This window comes from Passer montanus, unplaced genomic scaffold (assembly GCF_014805655.1).
Source record: "Passer montanus isolate IOZ18808 unplaced genomic scaffold, ASM1480565v1 scaffold38, whole genome shotgun sequence".
Classification (NCBI taxonomy): domain Eukaryota; kingdom Metazoa; phylum Chordata; class Aves; order Passeriformes; family Passeridae; genus Passer; species Passer montanus.
The window spans coordinates 7,704,465-7,727,690 of NW_024368596.1; the positions used below are offsets into that span (position 1 = coordinate 7,704,465).

Genomic DNA, 23,226 nt, shown 5'->3' on the forward strand with positions numbered 1-23,226 from the left:
AGCCAGCACGGGAGCGGCCGCGGCCCCCGGCCTAGCGCAGGAACACCCGGGGCCGCCCGCCGCCGCTCCCCGGCCGCCTCTCGACCGCTTCCCCGGGCCCTATCCCTGCTCCCTCAGCCGCTCCCCGGTCCCGATCGCTGTCGCCATGTCCCCACCCCCGCCCGGGCCGTTGGCGGTTTGAACGGCGCGCGCACGCCCGCCCCGCCCCGCGCGCGCGCCACGGGGGCGGCGCCCTCTGCTCAGCCATGACAGCGGGAAGCCGCGGCGCGGGGCGCTGCCGGGGCCGGCCGCGGCTCTCGCCCGGGAGGGGCGGCCAGGGCGCTGTCATGCAGGACCCTACCCCGGAACGCGCCGAGGAGAGCCGGGCGGCGGCCTCGGCGGAGGGCGGCGCGCCCTTCTGCCTGCAGAGGGTGTTTGAGGAGGTGCAGGGCTCCTCGCAGCTGAGCGCGGCGCCCGCGGAGCCGCCGGCCGTGACGGTGGTGGCGGTGGAGCGGTACCTGGCGCAGGCGCCGCCCGCCGCGCCCCGCCAGTACTGGTACGACGTGACGCTGGCGGACGGCGCGCGCTGGCACCGCTGCCACCTCGCGCCGCGCCTCAACGGGCTGGTGCAGCGCGCGCGCCTGCGGGCGGGCACGCGCCTCCGCCTCACGCGCTGCTCGTTCCGCTACGACGAGAGGCGCCTGAACCGCGGCTTCTTCTGCCTGGAGGGGCTGGAGCGGGCGGCGGGCGCCGGCACCGCCACCGCCGGCACCCCGCCCGACCGGCACCGCCCGCTCCAGCCCCTCCGCGGGGACAATAGGCACTACCTGCCGCTCTGGAACAACGAGGATCCCTATGGAGACGTGTGGGTACCGGACAGGCCGCCGGTGCAGGTGGATGTGGACGGTAAGCCCGGAGGAGGCGGCTGTAGGGTGCGGCAGGGACGCCCTGAGGGAGGGGGCGGTGCCGTCTTTGTTGGGCGGCGGAGCTGGGGAAGGGCCGGGAGCACAAGTCCCTTGAGGGCTGGCTGAGGGAGCTCAGGGAGCCTTTTCGGTCTCTGCAGTCCCCTGACCGCAGGGTGTAGCCAGCTGGGGCTCGGGCTCTTTTCCCTGCAATGCAAGGGCACACAGTCTTAAGCGAAGGTTTTGCTTGCACATTGCGAAGAATTCCTTGACAGAACGGGTGGTTAGGCATTTGAATGGGCTGCCCGGGGAGGTGATGGAGTTACCGTCCCTGGAGGTGTTGAAGGCGAGACTGGATGTGGCACTTGTTGCCACGGCCTGGCTGGCAGGGTGGTGTTTGGTCATAGGTTGGACTCGATGATTTTAGAGGCGTTAAGGCAACACTTGTTGCCATGTCCTATGTCCTGGCTGACAGGGTGGTGTTTGGTCATAGGTTGGACTCGATGATTTTAGAGGTGTTTTCCAACCTGATTGATTCATCACAGAATCTTGTGCAGCCGGGCTGAGCTTCCTGGTATCCTCCAGCTGTGTTTGGCCCCACTGGGAATGTGCCACCTGTGCCACACACAGTTCACCTGCTGCTGTGGGAAAAACCTCTTCCCTGGGAGATGGTGAGGCCCTGGCACAGGTATCCCAGAGTTGTTAACTTGTGGATACTTCACCCCTGGAAGAGTTTAAGACCAGCTTGGATGGGGCTCTGAGCAGCCTGGTCTGGTGCAGTGTGTCCCTCCCATGGCAGAATATTGGAAGGAGATGACCCCTTTGAACCCAGCCCCTTCTTTGATTCTCTGTTGCTTTGAGAGAGTTTTTTAAACTCTACGAACATTGACTGAAAATATGTAGCTGTGGTGCTTGTGCCCAGTCTTGGGAGCTGTCAAAAACACTGGGTGCAGTAATAGTCTTGTGTCTGGTCTGTGGGGCAGGATGCTCACGCTTAGAAACTGCCAGCCAAAACGTGGTCAGTGTTGGGGGGCTCAGGCTTGGTGAGGAGAGAGGTGTAACAGGACTTCTGCACGAGTGTGATACCCTTGTAGGCTGACACCTCTGGTTTTTGTCATAGCTCTTCTGCTCATCTAACAACACTTCTGTGTAATTTAAAATGTGTCATCACTCTCAAAAAAAAAAGAAAGCAAAACTATGCTGTGTGCATAGTTCATAACAGAATTTTACTGGTGATTGATATGAGCAGATGAGCCTTTTTAAATGTTAGAAACATTAATAAAATAAATGTAACATCCTGCCACTTTACTCCTGAAAACTTAGACGTTCAATCATGAATGCTCTTTGTTGGTCTTTTCTTTTCCCCTCCCCTTAACCTTAGTCTCCAAACTGACTAATCTTGGTCACCTGGAAATGACATGGAGAAGCAGAGTGCATTTCCATCCACTTCTTGTGAGAATCCTGCACAAATCTAGACTAAGGTACTATGGAAAACCAGAGAAAAAAATGGATATGCCTTATCAGGTAAAGAGGGATAAATGCATAGGTTAACACTGAAATTGCTGTAAGATATTTGGAAATAATTTTTCCCATATAGTAAGCACATAAAGTTATTTTATAGCTATTTTATATAGAAAATGCTGTCTTTACAAAAATGCTGAGATCTCTAGAGCAAGACATGCTGAATTTTGTGATCATATGTTTACAAACTTTAGTGGATGAATTTCAGTTATAGTTCATTTGAGTTTTGTGAAGGAAAGGATACTTCGAGGTGTTAGTAGTTTAACAGCATAAACATTTCTGGTCTCTATGCTTTGAAAGTTGGACTTAGTGTGTCCTGTCAAAAAAAAAAGGCAATATGTTTAAATTATTTCTAGACCCTGATTCTCCCATCTGTTGACTTTCAGACATATTATTTTACTGTAAAATTCTTAATGATTTTTCTAATATATGTAGCTTGTGATATTTTTGTGTTGAACTTCTTGGAGGTGTGGTGGGTTAGTTTAAAAATATTTTTTTTACTGCTCAGTGATCTGCTCAGTTTCAGATTCAGCATTTGCCCAGATTAAAAATTGGGAATATTTTCTACTCTAGCATTCAGTACAAGTTCTGGAACATCCTCTACATCCATTTGTATCAGAGAAATAATTTATGAGTCAAGTACTGGTGCATTATCCAAAATAAAAACCTAGCAGAATGATAATAAATAAGATGACTGTATATTGTCTCTTTTTTTCTTCAGGCTTACTTTGAAGTTGCTGATGGCTCAGGCATGATGTCAATGGTTTTGTGGAATTCTCTGTGTCCTGAGTGGTATCACAGCATGAAGGTTGGCACAGTGCTCCTCCTTGCCAAGTATGCCATCAAGTCCAGTTACCCGTTCAAAACACACCCCACCCCGGGGGATTCACAGATGAAGAGATTTGCCACAATTGGTTAAGTATTGCAGAAACCTATTGTTAATCTATGAAATACACCTGTGCAAAGTAGTTCTCCATAGAAACAAAATAGAAAGTGATCCATTGCTGAGACTAATTGATAAGATATAATCCTTAATTAGTACTTCTGAAAGGTGTCTGAGCATCCAGGGTCTTGCTCTTCCCTGTTTATATGGAATCATGTCTACAAAGTTTACTGCCACAATTAGTTAAAACCTTTATTTAAAAAATAAAGAAATAAAAAAAGAATCCCTGATATCAGGAACAGAGATTATAAAGATAGGCCTCTAGTAGTGAATTTAAATCTGATTCCACTTCCTGCTTAATAACACACATATCACTTGTACACTGCTCACACCTTTTTCCTGGTCATTGAAGGACATTATCACCTCATCTGACTTTAGATTTTAGTGTAAACTGTCAAGGCCCAGAGTATCTGCACTGCTCCACAGAATAAAAAGTTGAACTGATGACTTCTGTGTGCTGAAAGAGCATCACTGTGGGAGTGTGTGTATGAAGAATATTCCTTGGCAAAATGCTATAAAAAAGCATTTTCTTACTTGCCATTTGTTTAGTATGGCAGATACTTGAAGGAGCTATACTACAAAAATACAAGTCCTGCAATATAACAATAATGGCCTTTTCAAGCTGGATTTTATCAGCTTTGGGGTTGTTTTCTCTGTTCCCTCACTCCATATGAGGTTTTTCCAATTTTGTGCATTTAATGAACAGAACAAAATGACAGCCAACATTCAGAAAATTCAAATAACTTCTTGAAACAATATGCGTGTTGGTGAAGGGTGATGTATGTAGAACTTATTGACAGTGACAGTTCCTAATGGAGTTAGGAAACAGTGCACAAAAAGTTAACTGCAGTGCAGTGATGTATGTATAACTTATTGACAATGACAGTTTCCTAATGGAGTTAGGAAACAGTGCACAAAAAGTTAACTGCAGTGCACAGAAAGAAGCAATGTTTTCACTGCCAGAAGCAATATCTTCTCTGACTGATAAATATTTGCGTTAAAACCAGATCTCAAGTGTCTGAAGTACTTGTGATGACTTGTCAGGAGATAGAAATGTTTAGCCAGAAATGGAAGTTTCTGAGGGAAGGTGATGACAATTACGAGCCAGCCCTGACAACAATTAAAATTGCCACAAAACCTTTCTATGCAAAGAAGACAGAGTAAAATATGCCATCTGAAGTGACTTTCTCTATGGGCAAATATCTCTGCATTTTCATGGCCCTATTTGCTCTGCACTTCTGGTTTCTTACAAGCATTATTGGGGTAGGAGTGGTAACAAACAGATCAAAATGGCCAGCTCAGCCACTGGCCTGTAAAGGGTAACAGCTGTATAATGGAAGAACTAGAAGTCATTCCACTGGAAAGCACCATGGTGCACAGATAAACTCAGAAACTGTAAATCTTTGGTTCATAGAAAAGTATGTATGGAGTCTCAGTTCTTTGCACAAAGCTGAGAATTTTGTCTTAATATGAATTCACATAATCCCATGATGCATGGGTGCATGGTATGACCATATGTCCTATAAGAACAGTCACAAGAAAACAGAATACCCAGAAAAAATTCTAGAGCATTTGTTAGATGGATTTTGTGCAACTTCCATTTCATGAGGGTTTTGTTTTTTTTCAGATGAAGTGAAATTATTACCTCACTAAATATCTCTGTATATGCCCAATGTGTCACAATATTTCATGTTTCAATTACACTAAATCACAAAAGTAACAATCACTTTTTTCTTCATTTATTTTAAATTTGTAATACCATCAAATCCCAACTTTCCAGTGTGTCCTTAGAAGCATTCACCTGCAAGTATTGTACAGAACATCTGGAGAGTTACCAATTCCCCAGTATTAAAGGGTTTCCAGATGGAGAGTCCTGCAAGGCACCGTGCTTCAGGCACATCCCTGGAGTTCTGTGGAGTGAGCTCTGCATTGCTGGCCCCTGCTTGCAGCTGCAGCATTGTGGAACTTGCTGAGAGGTGCCATTTCACAGCCTAAAACCTTTGGAACTTAGTACCAATGTCTTGAATTCCCCTGCCAGGCAGTGTGCATATTTCAGTCTCACACATCAGTGAATTTGTGTGGCACTCGTGACAGCTTTTGTGTGGAATGACCTTAGCCAGGGGGTAATCCTGACCTGAGTGTATGACTTTCCTTTAATCTCAAAATCATCACTCATTTAATTTCAAATTAATGAAACAATTGAGAGATAGTTTTGATACATGGGAAAGTTTTGTTTTGGGAATTTTCTAGGCAATACTGTGCTAAACGACCATATGCAAAACCACAATTGTTCTCTGAATGCATTTCCAGAAAGCAGAAGCCTAGAGAGTATTCCTGAGTAGAGGGTCTGACTTGAAGTAGAACACCTTCTAATGTTGCACTGCCAGGGTGAGGTACCAGATATTTACATAAACAGTTGTATGCATTATTTATATCTACTTAATTACTTTTCTGGGTGCATTTTTTGAATAATCCTGTACTCAAACCCAAGAAACTTCATCAGAATCTTTTAGATACCAGCAAGAATTGTCCTGTTATGAGACCACAGAGTACTGCCTTGTGTATTCTAGAAGCTGAAGCCACTCTTGCTGGTTGAAGAACACCTTGCTTGCCCCAGTGCTCCACTATGTTTGTGATTTAGCATCTAAACAGTCTGAAAAATAAATTAAAAATTTCAGGTGCTATAGAATAGGCATGGGAAGATCTTTTGTTTTCCTCCATGGCCATGGTGTATTTCTATCCTATTGAACTAGCATCAAATATGGAAATTCTGATGCACCATTTCTGTTTTACTTCATTTTCTGCACATCAGTTCCAGACCTTACTGACTTTTGAGAACAAAGCTAGTGTAAAAAGTACTTTGTATTTAATCAATATGGTTGGATTAGTTGCTGTTAAAATACTGCCTGGATTGGACTAGTTGGTCAAGTAGGCAGTTGGAAAGTTTAACATTACTCAGATGATAAAATTGCTTTGTTGTATCTCAATTCCTCACTTTATTTTGATGAAAACTCAAACTCAATGAAATTGATGAATATTTTCACAAAGTTGCAGTATTTAAGAAACTTTACCGATTTCTTTATGGGTTGTTGTTACTTTTGTTATGTTATTATTGTAACAATGATGATGATGATACTTTGTATTCATGCTGTAAATGTTACTGACTTTTTTTTTCTTTGTCAGAGATTTGCCTTAATGTTCGAGATCCTCCTACTGAAATAAGTATTATTCCAGAAGAAATGGTTAAGCCAGAATGGGGATTACCTGAAGTTAAATATAGGTTTATCACAAGGTAAAATAGAATTTTGTTGGTTATCAAGCTTGAATTTAAATTACACTGCCCTAGAGTGAATGTTAATTGGAAGTGCTTTTTGCAGAGTTTCTGAGAAAGCTTACCCAGCTTTCTTCTATTTTGCTTTTAGGTCAGAGCTGGATGACTTACCGCACAATCATTCCTGTGATGTTATTGGTCTTGTGACATTTGTAGGAAGGGCTGAGCGAGCCAGAAAAAGAGGTTTTTCTACAAATATGACTTTCAGAACTTATCAAATAGTTTCTAAATTTCTAATTAAATGCTTATACATTTTTCTTAATATTTGTTTATCTAGAACACAGTGAAGACTTCTGGCTGTATCGTTGGGCACATGCCATTGATGGGACCTCAGACCAACCGTTCATACTGGAATTGTTTGCAACTTCTCAGCCAGATGTGTTTGAGCGTATTCATCCAAGTATTCACCTCTCTATAATACTAATAATTGTTTTTAATGTTTTTCTAGTTCATTGTGAATTTCTAATTCTGAGATTAGTTGCCACTGACTAAACAAATGCCACGATTTATCTCCTCAAGCAGAAGATAGTGGATCAGAAATTAAAATTTAATAATAAAAAATAGTTTAAATATTTGAAACCCTTACAAATTGTATTCTGTCAGTGTAAACAATTAGATGGACAGATGGGCCTGGGGCTCCTCTGATCACCTTCATTTCAGATGTTTCTGTGAAGAAGAACCTGGGCAACATCTCTTGTATCAGAGGGAATTAAAGGCAGCAGGTGGTCAAATCTCTTGCTCCTCTTGACCTGTAAATACCTGCTTTTTTATAGACAGGAATAATTTAAGAGGATTGAATGAAGAGAAAGGTGAAAGTGGAAAAGCTTCATTTCTTTGAAACAGTGTTTTTTGCCCAAACAGCAGTCATCATCATCACCCAGCTGTGTTAGTTATCACACATAAGCTAAGACTAATAAATTTTAAACTAGGGAATCCTTACTGATTTTAAAAGATGTTTAAATATTTCTTCTTGCCTTCTTTCTCTTCTCCAAACACTCATCCATTTTTAACACTGGTTGGTGTTGATGTGCATTTTTTATATCATTTGATGCAGCGCCAGCTGCACAATCCTGCTTAGATTATGGCTGCATTCATCTTGAGTGTTCTGGGGAAGTGGGAAGGAATCACATTCCAGTGTTTGAGATACTAACAAAAGAGTAAGTTTGAGCTCTGTTTAGAAATTTTGCAGTGGCATGCCATAGTTTCACATTATTTTATACTTTTTGTCCTTAAGAAACACAGCTATCTAATACCAATATTTGTACTATTTCTTTCAGTGATATCCAACCTGATGAAGTATCTCATGTTTTAGTTGTAATATCTATGCTGAAATTAAATTAATATTTAATTGCATGTCCATATGGTAATTTATAATGGAGACTCAAAACCTGTGTGAAACATTTGTAGGATCAAGAACTAAATTGTCTTGTTTAGAGGACTTAATGAAATTAATCCAGTGTGTGTCAGTCTTGCTATTCTAAAATCAATGAGCTGTCAGGAAAAAAAAATGATGTTTTTTTTTTCTCCAGTGACATACTTGGTGTGCACACAGATGAGAGTGATGACTGAGAATCCTTCCAGGACAGTTTACCTTACGACTTCAAATGAAAGTCAAATATTCATTACAGGTAATTTAAACTAGTTCTAGTTTTATGTAACTCTCATGTTGTTTCTTTGGAAAGGGTATTTTCATTTTACAGCACAATAAATCAGTACAGCCTATGAGGTAATAAGGAAACATCATTGCAGAGGACAAGAAGGCAAATGGCATTCTTGTGAGGCATTACAATGGGTTTATCCTATAAAAAGTATTTCTAGGTTAAGACTTATGTTTACTAAGTTCATATTTTGATAGGGTAGCAATGGTGGTTACCACTTAAAACTTTAAAAAACACTTGCAGCTTTCGTATTCTAGGAGCATTTTTGCTAGTTGTGTTGGTTTTTTCTGTTATTTAATGTTTGTCTGACGTTTGGTGTCATGCAAGTGTAGTCAAGGAATTCAGGGTACCCATTTTGTAAAGCACTCTTGACAAAAGACATTTTTTGTACTCTCTAGTCAAGATTTTCTTAATTTGTTTTTAATAGGTAGTGTTCAGGGGAGTTTCAAAATGAGAACAGGTGTCAATTGCCTGCTTTGGTTTTGATACCTGATTATTTTTGTCTTCAAAGGGTGGCACAAGGGCCAGCCATACACCAAGGATGCCAAAGTGAAAAACTTCATTCAGTGGACGAAATCGCAAAGTGAAGCTGATCAAATGAAGAAAACTGTCATCGGTGGCTATTACCCTTTTCCACGACCTCCTGACAGCTTTTTGAAATACTGTAAAAACAATGAAGGTATCATATATTAAATATCTTTAAGATTTGTGGCCTTTTCCAGTCAGTCTTACTCCAAGAAAAGCTCCCTTTTGTGGCTAAATGTTTCATAGGCTAAATCCTCACCTCACAGAAAATATTGCACTCCTAGCTGGGAGAATTGTAGAAGCTGATGTGAGCTACACATATACCCAGAAGTTTTACTCTGAATATTCTGCTACATCAAAATTAAAAATAGTTATTCTGAAGGTTACATTGAACTGGATATTTCACCTGAAATAGAAATTGTGGTGTCCAACAATGCATACTAACAGATGCTAAAAAGGTTTATTGTTTTATTTTTTTTCCATGTGATGTGGATAACAAAATGTTTAGAATTCTTTAAAATTAAGAGTTTAAGTAAGTTTAAATCAATTTAATATTTAGTAAAATCTTCTCTTTAGTCTTGCGTTTAGAGATTTTGGTATTACATTTCTCTAAAACTTGATTATGGAAATTTCTTTTTTGCAGTTGAATCAGTTTTGAAACCCATAAGCGAAATAGGGAAGGAGATTGAAGAGCTGCACTACAGAGAGCACAAGCGAATTGCTGTTCAGGGAATCATTAGTGCCATAAGGTACAGCAGCTGTAGCAATGCAGCTGAAGAAGCCCCAGGAGGGGAACTGGTCCAGGTATGGTGTGTGACAGTTAACACCAAAGCAGCATTAATTGTCATTAGAATGGAGAATTTTGCATATGAGTTCAGAATCTAATTACATTGTCTCTTAATCTGATTTTTGAGAGCAAAATTTTAAAAAGTGGTGATTCAGTGCTTCTCTGAAAGTATTTTGGCAGTCCTCTGTAAAACTTGTAACTGTTTCAAAGTTACTAATTTGACTGATCACCTCCTGTAAATTGGAGTGTGGAAGAGGCCACTGCTGCAACATGCTCACTTGTCACTTTCTAGGCAGAATTTACCTTATTAATATGATTAGAATATAATTTTTGCTAGATGTGAGGTGACTGTCAGAAATTTGCAGGTTTTTGAGTTGGAAGAAATAGCTTTAAGTGCATTGAAAATCTTAAACAATTAACTGTTGTTGCAGAAAGATACCTCTCAGTCTCTTGGAAGCTCTTCTGCGTCCAAAGAAGACTCTGTTGACAAGGGAAAAAATGAAGAAATTAAATCTTTTGTGGGGCCACCCTGCACTCCTGGGGAACATCAGCGCCAAGCTCGGCCGTCAAAGGGGAGTTCAGTCAAGAGAAAGGCAACACGCAGATCCAGAAGAGATGCAGAACAGTAAGCTCTCTTCATTAATATGTGGTGGATCTTCTAAAAAGTGTTTTCAGAAATCAGACCAGAGCCCAGGCTGTAGAAAATAATAAGAAAGCTTTAAAAGCATATACAGTTTAATATTTGAAAAGTAATTGTGTACTTTTCCTAGCATCAGGTGATGACAATTACACTGTTCATGCTAATGAAGGATTAATTGAAGTAGGTTGCAGTGCTCTCTTCTGATTCATATTTATACTAGCTACTTATTAAGCTCACAGATTTGAAATAAAAGTAGTTAATAATACTTAAACCAAATGTAGTTTAGTGACATAGCTGTGGAACAAACAACAGCTACAGTGATGTGAGGAAATCATATATCTTGGCTGAAAATGCAGAATCAGGTGTACCTGTTCCTTAATTTCAAACACACCTTATTTTGATTTCTGGGCAATGGGGTGTACTGCATGTAGCTGTAACTTGCTGTCAGTAAGTAGATGGTGATCATGTGCTCACCTAAGGGCTCAAAATAACTTTCAATTTGTCTGATACAACTGTGTTAAATTCAGCAGTAAAGTACCTGTTTGTATAAGACTGCTCTTTGTTGCAACAGTTGTGTAAAATCTAGTGCAGCCATACTCACTATTGAGAGCCTGGTGTACACACTGACAGATGGAAAGTTTCAAAAGTCAGGCCAGTCACATCTGGTTTTTTTGCAGTGGATTTCTCATACTATAAAGGGTATACTTTTCTTCTTTACTTTTCACATTCATAAGTCATAATGTGTGAAGAGACTGGATATTTAGTATATTTTGAGGGGAAAGGAAATTAAACATAATTAGCATTGAATGAAGATTTAGTATTACGAAAACCTTGGTAAATAAAAGTTCTGTCTTGGTAGTGTATAGAAAATGTAGTGGATTCTTTTGCATATGAAAACTTCCAGTATTTGTGTGTCTTAGTTTAGTTCTGTCTGAAAGAAAAATGTCAAAGTCCCTTGCTTTGTGAATTTCCATTTAAATAGATACTGAAAAGTAATGGTGAATTTCCTACTTTAAGGGGAGGTACATCTGTTAGTCCTGTGTCATCTTACCCCTATTTTACGCGGACTGTAAGAAGAAAACTTGGGTAAGTCACATGAAATTAATTGTGTTGAATAATTGAAGTAATCAAACAAAAATACTCCAAGTAAAAATTTTCCAGATCGGGAATCTCTAAGGAAGCAAAATGAAAGAACAGATTAGGGTAAAGTTTCATGTTTTCTGTTTACTTGTCTGCACTAACTCTAAATACATCTGAAACATAATTTTGAGCATGTTATTAAACATCTTATATTGCTACTACTACTACTAAGGGAATGTATAATAACAGGGGTTCATCATGGTAATTAATGGGTTTTCTGGTGCTGGCTGAGCTGTACATTTTTCTTGATGCTACAGAGGTGTAAGTATAGTTGTCCCTGGGAAGCCACTTCCCTGGCTCCTTTCACTCCAGCACACTCAGCTACATAACTCAGTTACATAACTCAGCTTGGCTCCAGAGAAGGTGGAGTTTTTTTGAAGTCCACCTAGGAATTTCAAATCCAGAGCCCTGTCAAGTCTGGAACCTGCTGGAATAACTACAAAAGTGAAATTATTAAGAAAACTGAATGAGTGCTTTTATTTGTTAACCAGGGGGTACAAACTACTTTCCTTTGTACATTTTCTTTAAGGGCCATAAATTCTTGTCACTCATTCCAGACAGAACATGAACAACTTGAATGTTTGAACTCTTTGGTGTCAGTCATTTAGGATGTTTGTGTATTTTGGCAGTGATTTGGATTTATGTCATGACTATGTATATGGCACAGTTGCCTTTTTGATTTACTTTTAGCATCTCTTCCTTTTCCCCCCTAAACCCAAGAATCACATTGCTAGCAATAGGGCAACAGTGGTACTGGGGGAGCTGACCAAAGTTGTTGACCATTCTGCCAGTACTGCTTCCCTACAAGCATGGCTGTTTTCTTGAAACACATTCATTGGAAGTTAATTTGCAACAGCTTTTTCTGTGGGATAAATGAGACTCTTTTGAACCCATGTGTCTGTTGTTTCCTAGTCCTTTTGGTAGAAACTGCATTTTCTAGGAGAAATGATTACCTGATTTTGCAGCTGGTTCATTAAAAGCTCACCTGGCTTTAAGGTCACAGTTCTGCAGGTGGTGCAGGACTTTGCAGGGACTTGGGGTACAAATCCATAGGAAAATCAGGAGATTTTCCTTGACTGTAAGGAATCTTGTTTTCTTGCTTGCTGAGAAATGTTCCGCCTTTTCCAGGGTGGGGGGAGGATGGGAAGAATGTCTTCTCCCCATTTCTTATAGGTGAAGCCAGAAGTTAAGGCATGTTTACTTTGTTCTCTGCTTTTCTCAATCTGCTACTCTCCTCGCTACCTGTGTGTCCACTCTATGCCATTAGTGCTAGAACCCCAGCTAAAGGAGGAGAAAGTCTGTGTTGGATTATGGAAAGCTGTTTCACTCTATATAATTAAAAGGTAACTCGTGTATTTCTGTAAGTAACTGTAGAATTGTGCTGAATTCTCCAAATTGCCAAAGAAAAATAGAAAGTTAGCTGACATACTTTAAAATTGCATTGTTTTCTGTTCCTTAGGTGTAGCAGAATGTCAGCTCTCACTGAAATACTTAAATGTGTTGATGAAATAACAATAGTAGTTTTAACAAACTTCACATATTTTAGAAAATATTCTGAGTTGGAAGGGGCCCACAAGGATCATTGACTCGAATAGTAGAGATATGTTTTAAAGTACATATTCTAACTTAAACTATTCTGTATCAAGTTCTTTGTATGTTATTTTCAGTGTGTGGTTTCATTTGAGTATTTTAAGCAGTAAGAGCTTATTTTGAGGTTTTTTTATTGACAGCTACAGTTCCTGCATTTCTGAGGTAACTTACCTGATTTTTAAGGGTTTCAGAAAGAACAAAGAAATGGGGTAATTTAGTATTATTGTTGATATTTTATATCCTTGTTAGTAAAGATCTTCCACATAATGGTACTTCTAAGCATTTAATGTACTCCAAAGTAATTTAATTTATGGAGAATGAGGTGATGGTGAATGAGAAAAGATCGGGAATTTCAGACAAGATTATTTTTATGTGGAAGTGAACAAAGCACAGTAGTTTTCTTGGAGTTTTAATCTTTGTAAATTTAGCATGTTACCATGGAACTTCTGCACCAAGTGCTCCTACTCTGTGCATGAAATGAACTTGTTTGCATGCTTCTGTCCTTGTAATTTTCACTTCTGTATTTTTTTGTCACGTAGACCCTTTTATATTTTTTCCTTCCTGTGGATGTGACAGCTAGGAAATGGGGACTCTATAATATAGGGAAATTCATCTTGAGGTTTATGTGACCGAAAGTTTCACAGAATGTGATGTTTTCTTCACAACCCTTTTTTCACATAAATCAGAACTTGTCAGGGAGAAATTAGTAGATACTAAAACCGAATTTGTGTAGACTTGTCAAGTTATCATAGAAGGCATTTTGGTCTCTCTGTTACTTGCTGTGGTAGATGTGTTTATCACAGTGGTGTCAGAACAGTTCATTTCAAGCCAGTCTATAAAGCAAGTTTTACCAGTTTTATCAGTGAGTGGGATGTTTTCTTGTGTTGTTCTGAGGCACTTTACTTCTGTGCATTGTTTGGGCATAGCTGCAAGTCATAACTATTTTTTTCTTAATTTCATTTATCACATTTACTCCCAGTGCTTAGGAAATATGTGTGAAGCATGGGACATGCTTATTTTCCCAATAGTTTCTGAAAATACTGATCTGCCATATATTTTGATTGATGTTATTTTTGGTGACAATACTTGAAAATAAAATGATGACAAGCTGAATATCAATGTATCTGAAAATAATGAAGAAAGGATTTTTTTCAAGTGGACATCTGTGAAAAGGGGTGTCTGCAGAGTGCAGACTGGAAACAGCAAATCTGGCAGGGCACAAGTTCTCCTGAAGCTGGCATGGGTAAAATAGGCTGTGGCTGTTTTGGTGTACAACAGCAGGAGCACAATGCAGTAAGTGGAAGGATTTGGGTGGCCTCAGGTGCATTGCAGACGTAGTGGTTCATTCACAAAGAAGCACCTGGACTGTATTGGAGACAAGTAGTTTCCCTTACAAGCCTAGCTCAGGTCAGGCTGTCCACACATCCAGCACTAAGCAGGCCTGGAGGAATAATGTGTTGGGCAGGTAGAAATTATGCCAGCTGCAGATCTGTGAAAGAAGTAGGGAAAAATTGTGACAAGTTTTTTTCATATTTTCCTGAGCCTTTACTTGCTTTAAATCAGAGCTTATTCAGTGCCAAATCTAGACAATTTTAAAGGAAAAGAACCCATGATATGCACTGTCCACAATATCCACTTGTCAGCAGTATGACTTGGTTCAACCCTCTGCTTTAATGAGGAGGGAAGTTGGTGTGTACCTGACTTGACTCGTTGGTTTCTGAGCAAGCCTTTCTTAACACTGTGCTGGGGTTTCATTTTATGTTTGACAGGTCCAGATGTCAAAAGTGAAAATTAATTTTGTGGGCAGTAATTGCACAGGTTGTACTGCTTAAGTGAGGATTCTTTTGTGTTTAGGTTTGGACATCACACAGAGGTCGCTTCAGTGATGATCCATCCATGATGGGAGTGCATTTCTTAAAATATACTTTCATACTCAAAACCCATAGTGCATTTCCTTTCATCTTTTCACTAGATACTATTTTAGATATTTTCCACTTGTTAGGAAATGTTGACATGAAATTTTCAAGATACACCCTAGTATGAAATAGAAGAAATATTTTTAAAACCTATGAATCCTTATGAAATTGAATATTAGTACAATATGCTGTCCAGCAAACAGCATGTTCATCTTTGATTCCTTTTTTATTGTCTGTATCTTGTCATTATTATTAACTACTTTGATGGTCTGGAATTTTAATGGTACCTTAACAAAGTCTTGCCTGTTGCAGTTACTTGAGATGCAAGATAATCAGGACAGTCCTTTCCTTAAGGTTTTTCAGACATCACAGTGGGTTTTATTCTAATAAGAGGAATGGATCAAAGAAGAAAGGAATATATAGGCCTAAGAGCTTATTTTACCATGTTTGCTTGCAGAGTGCCTCTTATGTTTTTGTCCTGCATAATGCCTAGGTAATTTATTAGATTGATAAAGAATACTTTCTTACCATTAATTCAAAACTTTATGATTAAAAAAAGAAAGTCTAACAAATACCTAGTTTACTTCATTGAACTGATCATTACAACGGGACAGTATGTCCACAGGAAAGTAGAGATTTGGCATTTCTGTCGTTTTGGATTCCGGAGTGCTGGCATGGCTCCATTCGTGTTTCTGTGTGTCTGGGTGCTGAAGGCGATGGCCGCATGCTGAGCACAGGTTTTTGCGATCGGGTCACCCGTTGGTCCCCTGAGTTTGGCCGTGTCACGCGTGGTATTTCGGCCGGGTGCCGGGAGAGGGCAGCAGACACCGGCTGCCGGTGTACAACCCTTCCTTCCCCGCGTGTTTCCCGAGGCCAGGAATCGGGCCGGGCTCGTCCAGAGCTCTGCCAAGCTGATTTACTGAGCACGGGGGGCTCGCTGTGTCCAGCTGCTGCATACAACTCTCACAATAAGGAATCAGCTCATTCACTCGAGCTCGTGTCATTTATCACTAGAAGTCTGTCTTTTGCTGCATAGAGTTTGATGTTAATTAGGTTTAAGGTAAATAAATATGTATATATACACATATACACACTATCATTTTCTTTTTATAGCTTAGATGAATATCAGCATGGACATTCTGTGCAAGATAAAAATGAACAGGCTGTATCAGACAGTTTGCAGTATTGCACAGGTACGTTGCAAATAGTTGTTATGTCATTAGGGGGCTTAAGACTACTTCTTTTCTTCAGGTCCAAACCAGGCAACAAAGATATCCCTATAACCTTGTTCCTCAGTACTTGTGGTTGCATCAGCCTCTGGGGAACCACTGCAGCAATGTATCATGAATGTCATTCTGCTCAATGTTCCCTGCTGGGTTCTAAGGGATGGCTGAAAGGACAGCATTGCATTGTTTCCCATTATGGGCAATAAATTCTCAGTATATCTTCATAGAAGTTTCAATTTAGGTTAGTATCTCAAAAGTACTTTATGGCATAAGACCTCACATTTTCTCATAGCTCTTTTAATTTCTGCCATGTGTTCGTAATTGAAATGTTCTAATGAAAATCATTTCTTATTTACCATGAGTGATACAATTATATAAGCAACTAAATGTTTTCTGTGCTTATAATAGATCAAGAAATAGTGAATAATATAGCTGAAACTGAAGAGCCTGGAAGAACTTGTGATTCCTGGCAGAGTGACCTGTGGGCGCAAGTGAAAGACAAGTTAATGAATTATTTTCATCACAGCAAAATTTTCCCAGAAAGTATCCCATGTAAATTTGATTATGTGCACAAAGACTTACTTATGCAACAGTACAACCTTCATGCAGCAGTGCACCAGCCAACAGAAGCCAGAACAGATAAAAACATCAATGAGTTTAAAAGTGCTAATGGCCTTGGATATTATGAAGTGACAATTCTGGGTAAGTAGCTTGCCTTTATAAAAAAGGTTAAGCAAGAGCAGTGTAAGTTCATCAGAAACTGAATGGATTTCTCTAAAGGAATCAGTTGATTCTGAGTATTTCCTGAGGTTTGAAAAATTATTGACAGAGTCCCCATTTAGGGTAAATTTTATTTTCATTAAACATACCTTTTAAATGAAATGCCTGAGTATCTTGTTTGTAGTACCACTTTTCGTATAATTTCAGTTTTGGGTATAGTCTTACGAGTGTTATTTGAAGAATGTGTGTAGTCCTTAAACTATGGATTATTTCAGTTAGAAGTAGGTCCTAAGGTACTCAGGCAGATTATTCAATTGCACTTGGCAGCTGACTTTCCACTGGAGAGCTGTTTATCAGAAACAAGTTAGTGTTCTTAAAGAGGCAACTATAAATGCTTCTTTTCAGCATTATTCTCATTGAGTTGGTTTTTTCATACTGTTGCTCCTAAAGTGCCTTCTTTCCATGGCAGAAAATGAAAGAATGTATTTTAGCCATATTCATTTACTGCTCCATGCTGCTTCTGGTTAACATTAAGTGTCAGTTGATTGATTTTTATTTATTAAAATATAAATATGCAAGTTAATGTGAATCTGCTAGCTTTATTGATGGTTATTAAGTTTAATTTTGTTTTCCCTTTAAAAGGGGACAGAAATTGCCTTGCTTAACAATGCTCATGTTAAGTTGCCATAATTTAAAAGTTTTCATTATTTGCTAAGGGACATTTGCAGAGAAGGTGTTTGAATATTTGAAGTCATTAGAATCCTGAGACTGACAATACAATATTGAAGATGAAAGTAGCACTGTATTGCACACTTTACTGGTTGTAAAGTTAATGTCTCTGCATTTGCAGATAAAGTTAAAAGGAAGATGAAATGGCTTCCAAGGTTTAATGTTTTTCTGAACTATCAGCATTGTTAGCTTTAAATCATAGTATTTCATAAAATCATATCAATTTGAATGTGCTTGTGTATAATCCTATGTAGAAACATATATATTTTTTTAGACATTAATTATTAACTAATGGACAAAAACATGTAAATAAAAATCAGTGCAGTGGTATGTTAAAAAAAAAAGTGGTGCACAAAGTTGCTGATGGGCTGAATATGAAGTTTTCTGCTAACATAAAATATTTTTCTTCAACAGGCATAAACCATGACGTAGCAATAGATGTTGCTTTTCTTCCACTGTTTTGCCCTGACAATCCCCACTTATTTCAACTGGAAGACATTGAGAATGATAAATTATTGTCTTGTATGAGTTGTATCTCTGCATGCCAGCAGAAGGCCACCAGCAGTGGGAGGCTTCATGACACATTTCCTCTTTCAGGTGAGACTGATGTTACTTTCACTGATGTTACTCATTTATCATTTCTTGGTTTATCTATCAGTGCAAGTTAATCCTTTTCAGTTCACTACTTCATTGAAAGGGATGTGAATTCCATTTCACCACCATTAGTAAATTGCTGTAATACTGAACTTTGAAGGCAGTTTTTGCTGGAGCTGTTCTCAGCCTCTGAAGACAGTATTTTAATATCCAAACTACAAACTCATATCTAATTCTGATTCTGTCATTTCTAGTGATGGAATTTATGAATAAAATTTTTCACTGAAAGAAGGTTGAACATTACTGTATGGAGAACATTATCAATTCTGTACACCTTTTTATTCTGTACAGAGTATACAGTAAACACCTTTTAAAACCACCTTTCCTTTACTTCTAGATGAAATTGTAAAAGCAGCAGAGGAGCTCGATGGCAAACATGTTATCTGCGTCTTGGACATGTGTCACTTGGGTGATGACAAGGTGGAAGTCTTTCTGAGCAAAATCTACAAGACAGTGGAACCAGGTGTGCTGGACCCAGTGTAATTTAATAACTTAATTTTCAAATGTATGTTGTTCAAAAGGAGGGAAATAAAATTGCTGTAACTTGAATACACCCTCTACACATTGCACTTTTCTAGAACTAGCAGACACAAATATAAAATGACAATTCTTAGGGCATTTTTAATGGTCATCCATGTAACTGGGAAGGACAATTGTTGCCTTTATTTTTCAGACTTGAAACAGATTAGACAATGTCTTGGTCGCTGATGTTCAAGAAGGATGAATAGGCAGTACAGTGAGCTGATCATTTGGCAGGATACCAAGGAGTCAAAGTGATTGTCAGCTGTCTTTCTTTGTCTGTGCACAAACATACACAGGAAATGTATATATCTGAGTGAGAACTGAGAAGAGAGGCAAGCTTTCCTAATATTTAAGGCAGTGTTTGCAAAAGAATTAATGGGCTATGTTAAAAATTTAGGCTGAAATTTAGAATAATTTTGAGGATTAGAATTTTGATGTTCTGTAGTGATCTTTTTTAGTGAAAGCTACCAGAGGCAGCCTAACTGCTCTTTAGGCTTGAAGGTTACTGTGAAAGGAATTAAATGCCATAGTGCCTTCAGTACCATGATACAGGAAACCACTTTCAGTTCTTTTCACCTGAGCAAGGTCAGGTGCCATGCTTTTATGTGTCTGCTTTTGTACACGTGTGTTAGGTAGTGAGTATAGCATCCAAATGTTTTTAACATATTCATTAGTATGAGTAATGAAATATTTTTTAAAAGAAATTTTTATTGGAACTTGCTTTGAGCTTTGCAAGATAAAACTGTCTTTAAGATGTGCTAATTATGGCAGGATATACAGTTTGTCACATCATTTCTAGGTGTGTTCTGAGAACATGAAGGAGTTCAGCAACCATGAGAAGCTGCTACTTCCATAAAAGCAAAGGACTGGAAAATTTTGGCAACTTTTTGCCTGTACTGAGGAGCAACTGGCTCCTGCTGGTCCAGAATCAAGTAGCACATTTTTCTTCCATGTTAAACAGTCTCAAATCACTTAAGGAACTGGTTTCTTACAAAATTATTTTCAAGCAGGAGCTCTTTGCAAATTGGCTACTTGTCCATTTGAAATGCTGCTCTCAATTCAATTCTTTGAGAAGAAAGAACTGCGGAGACTTGCCAGGTAAATTGTACCATTATTGACCAAAGCCCACAGAGTTAATTTATAGGAACAGATATATTCTTACGCACATTTTAGCAGCCTAATTAATGGTAATTTGACAGTGGAATGTAATTGATTTTGTTACATACAAGTTCACAGGCAACTTCAGATTTAAAAAAGTCATGAAATTAATAAAATTATTGTGTCTTTCTAGTGTAGTTTACAGTTGAAAAATATTTTAAGGGGAATAGTTTAAGTTAAATTGCACTGTGACTAAAAGTCAATCAAATGTGACTATTTATCTGTCTATTTAATATGAATCAGAAGTATTAGTTCTGGAGCAATGTTTGTCAACTCATGCCTTTCAGAGTACCCAAAGAAGGCAAAATGAAAATATACCAACCCAAGCAGAGCAGGATGTTGCTTGCAGTGTTATTTGTGTCATTGTGCTGCTCATGGGTATGTGAAGGTGGGAGGCCATTGCTCTGGAGTGAGTGTTACACAGCACTTCATGTTCCAAACTGAGCCACGCTGACTGTGTCAGCCAATGTTTTTTATTTACATATACTTCAGATGGAAGTCTAATTTTAATGAAACTCTTCTTCCTTTAGGCAATTTTTAAAGGCATTGTCTTTGTACAAAAGGACTGATGTGGCTGACATTGTCACAGAGCCACATTGGTGAGATGGTCCAGCCACCTTCCTTCACCCCACACTATAGAAATGGAGCCTGAGGCTGTTTGTGGCATTGCACTGCTTAGTACACTTTAAACATAAAGCATTAATAATTTCATCCTATATGTCAGGACTTCCTAACTAAATGAAATATCAGAATTATGTGGAATATAGATAATGTTTTAAAACATTAAAGGATATAATTTTATTTTACTCAAGTGTTTGAAATTTTTCCCACAAAGCTGGGAAGGAGAGATATTTACTCTTGCAGATTGGGGTGCCATTGTTGGAAATACAGGTTGTCTGTGTGCAGCTGGTGCATATCCAATGCCTGTAGTAGACTTGGAATTTTACTGCTTTGGATCATTCTGTAGTCACCATCCTGATAAATAACACTGGACTTAGGATGTTGAGTTCAGTGGCTGAAGTGCTGCAGTGTTATAATGATTCTACCACTCTGCCTGTCTCCCTGCTTCCTGCCAATCTAGCACTGGAGCAAAGGTCCTCTGCAAAGAAACCACTTGCTGTTTTACCTTCAGTGTTTATTAACACAAGTGTAAAACAAATTGATTTTTCAACTTGAGTCTGTCAAAATAATAGTTTTGTCATGTTAAACTAAGATACAGTCATTATTCCTACAAAACATCAAAGAGAATCACCTTTATTGCTGCTGTGTATTGCTACTGCTGAGTGTAAAATAATGTAAGAGCAAATTTCTTTACTGTGGAAGGTGTACCTGACCAAAGAACTATACTCTAAACCCTTACATGTACGTTTCTTGTATTTTCAGCATTAATTTTAAAGAATGGAAGAAGGTAGAGTGTATATAGTTAGTGGTACTTTTGAGTGTATAAAAGTCCTAAGTCATAGATTACAAGGATAATACTAATTTTGAGTTAATGTGATGTAGAAAAAGAAGAGAATATAAATAAACAAATTAATATATGTAAACATCTTGGATTGTTTCTTTCCATTTCTTTCCTTTTTACTTTCTCAAAGCAGAAAAGATCAGGAACAGAACTTGGTAGCATGATCAGAGTGCAAACAAGACTGGTGAGGGGAGGACAGAGAAAAAGGCAACTTTATTTGCAGTAAAAATCAGCAGGTCAGCTGGAGGAGTTTTGAATTAAGGAGAAAACAGCAGTGAGACAAAATAATTGGGAGACTGTCTAGTAGTTTTTTACAAGTTTGACAGATCACCAAGAGCACTGTGTCTTGCCACCATTCAGAAGAAGAAAATATGGCAGGGATGCCCTGACGGTTGGAAGAGCCCTACCCAAGCTTTAATGAATGGATGATTAATTTTTCATATAGCCTATAAACAAAATAATTAGTGTTACACACCTAATAAAATGGCCTGGTGTTCCCAAGGATTTAGAAACAAGATTTTTACTCCAAACCAAGCTCAGTCCTTGTTTTGAAATGTAGGCAAGGTTGTCTACAGCTGACTATTCTCCTAGAAGATGACAGGGTCTGATCTTTAGCTAAATAGCCATACCCTGAATAGTTTTCCCTGTAACTGATTTTGACATTTGGAGGACCATGCAGTTTCACACCTTTTAGGAGCCTTGCTGGCCTTTTAGAAGTTTCCACACTGACATTTTGCATGAAGAAAGGAAACTAGAGAGAGGCTAAAAGGCTTTGAAGTACAGGAGGGAGAAAGGCTCCAACAGGCAAAACAGGCTAATTTTGGTACTCTCTGCCATTTAAATAAAAAAAAAAAATCAGTTCTATTGCTACAACTAAGCAGGCAAAGAAGTGGCAATGACATAGCTAAGTGTGTTAATTACAGCTCAGTTGTGGTGTTTCAGAATGGAGAACTTCAAGGAAAAAATTGCTGATACCAGTTTCAGTAGATCACTAGGACAGCGTGTCCATTGCACAACTTAATTTTTCCCAACACAGACCACATAGTTAGTTGGCTTTGTTTTTTTTCTTTCAGCACAGAAGATGTAGGGGCAGCTCTACTTTTAAAGCATTAGCTTAGCTCCTGGTTCAAGCTGCCCCTAACATTCAATCTAGCTTTGCAAATTTTGCCTGAGATTCCAAAAAGTGACAATGCCTGAGCATAACAAAACATCGTTCTCACTAAAGCTTTTAATCTCATCATGCAGTTAGCCAAAATAAGCTGCTATTTTGTTTAGCTGTTTGAGCCAAAGTGAATAGAGGGAAACTGATATAACAAGCTGAGAACATGATTACTGGAAGTCCTGGTTAACTGGAAAGTTATCTTTTTGTAGCTGCTTTGTGCAAGAGTCAGCAAAATAATTGCAGAATTTTAGCAAAAGCCAAACAAGAAGCAGAGACTATTTCTAGAGTACACTGGCTGCTTTTCAGCTCTGTGGTGACAGAAGCAATTCTTTTCCCACTGAATTACTATCTTCAGAAAACTAAGCAATAACCAGAGAATGGCCATAGAAGGGGTCCTTCAGTGATAAACACCACCAGGTTTACAAACAAAGAGAAAGGATCTCATTAAGCTAACCAGCATATTGGATAAACAGATTGAAAAAAACAGCCCCAAAAAACCCCCGTAAGTCATCAACAAGCTTTCAGGCTCTTACAAGTCAGAAACCTGAGACAGAGTTTCCGGAGCCGAAAGAAAGTTTCTCTTCCCCGTGCCACCCACCCAAACCCACATTGCTTTGCTGTGGTAACAGTGTGGATTTTGTTACATCATGTGATCTGAGCC

General features: G+C 39.1%; 1 protein-coding gene across 3 annotated transcripts; it reads left to right on the forward strand.

The window, feature by feature from the left end:
• Positions 1 to 267: 267 nt before the first annotated feature.
• RADX (RPA1 related single stranded DNA binding protein, X-linked) lies at positions 268 to 21,505 on the forward strand. Of its 3 annotated transcripts, none has more exons than XM_039717343.1 (16): positions 268 to 885; positions 2,263 to 2,405; positions 3,124 to 3,316; positions 6,529 to 6,637; positions 6,768 to 6,859; positions 6,954 to 7,076; positions 8,206 to 8,304; positions 8,846 to 9,013; positions 9,503 to 9,663; positions 10,078 to 10,271; positions 11,304 to 11,372; positions 16,046 to 16,125; positions 16,567 to 16,860; positions 18,022 to 18,204; positions 18,599 to 18,766; positions 19,583 to 21,505. In XM_039717343.1, the coding sequence occupies exons 1-15, from the start codon at positions 327 to 329 to the stop codon at positions 18,742 to 18,744; spliced, it is 2,613 nt and encodes an 870-aa protein (XP_039573277.1). In that variant the 5' UTR covers positions 268 to 326; the 3' UTR covers positions 18,745 to 18,766; positions 19,583 to 21,505. The 3 variants fall into 3 exon arrangements, with proteins under 3 accessions (XP_039573277.1, XP_039573278.1, XP_039573275.1); XM_039717344.1 differs by having other exon boundaries at positions 18,599 to 18,724; XM_039717341.1 differs by having other exon boundaries at positions 18,599 to 21,505.
• Positions 21,506 to 23,226: the final 1,721 nt, after the last annotated feature.

Bases quoted from the DNA above. Each gene is read 5' to 3' on its own strand.
- RADX (XM_039717341.1), top strand. From the start codon at position 327: ATGCAGGACCCTACCCCGGAACGCGCCGAGGAGAGCCGGGCGGCGGCC. The intron at 9,664-10,077 runs GTATGGTGTGTG...CTGTTGTTGCAG, and splicing joins CAGGAGGGGAACTGGTCCAG to AAAGATACCTCTCAGTCTCT. The intron at 18,205-18,598 runs GTGAGACTGATG...CTTTACTTCTAG, and splicing joins TGACACATTTCCTCTTTCAG to ATGAAATTGTAAAAGCAGCA.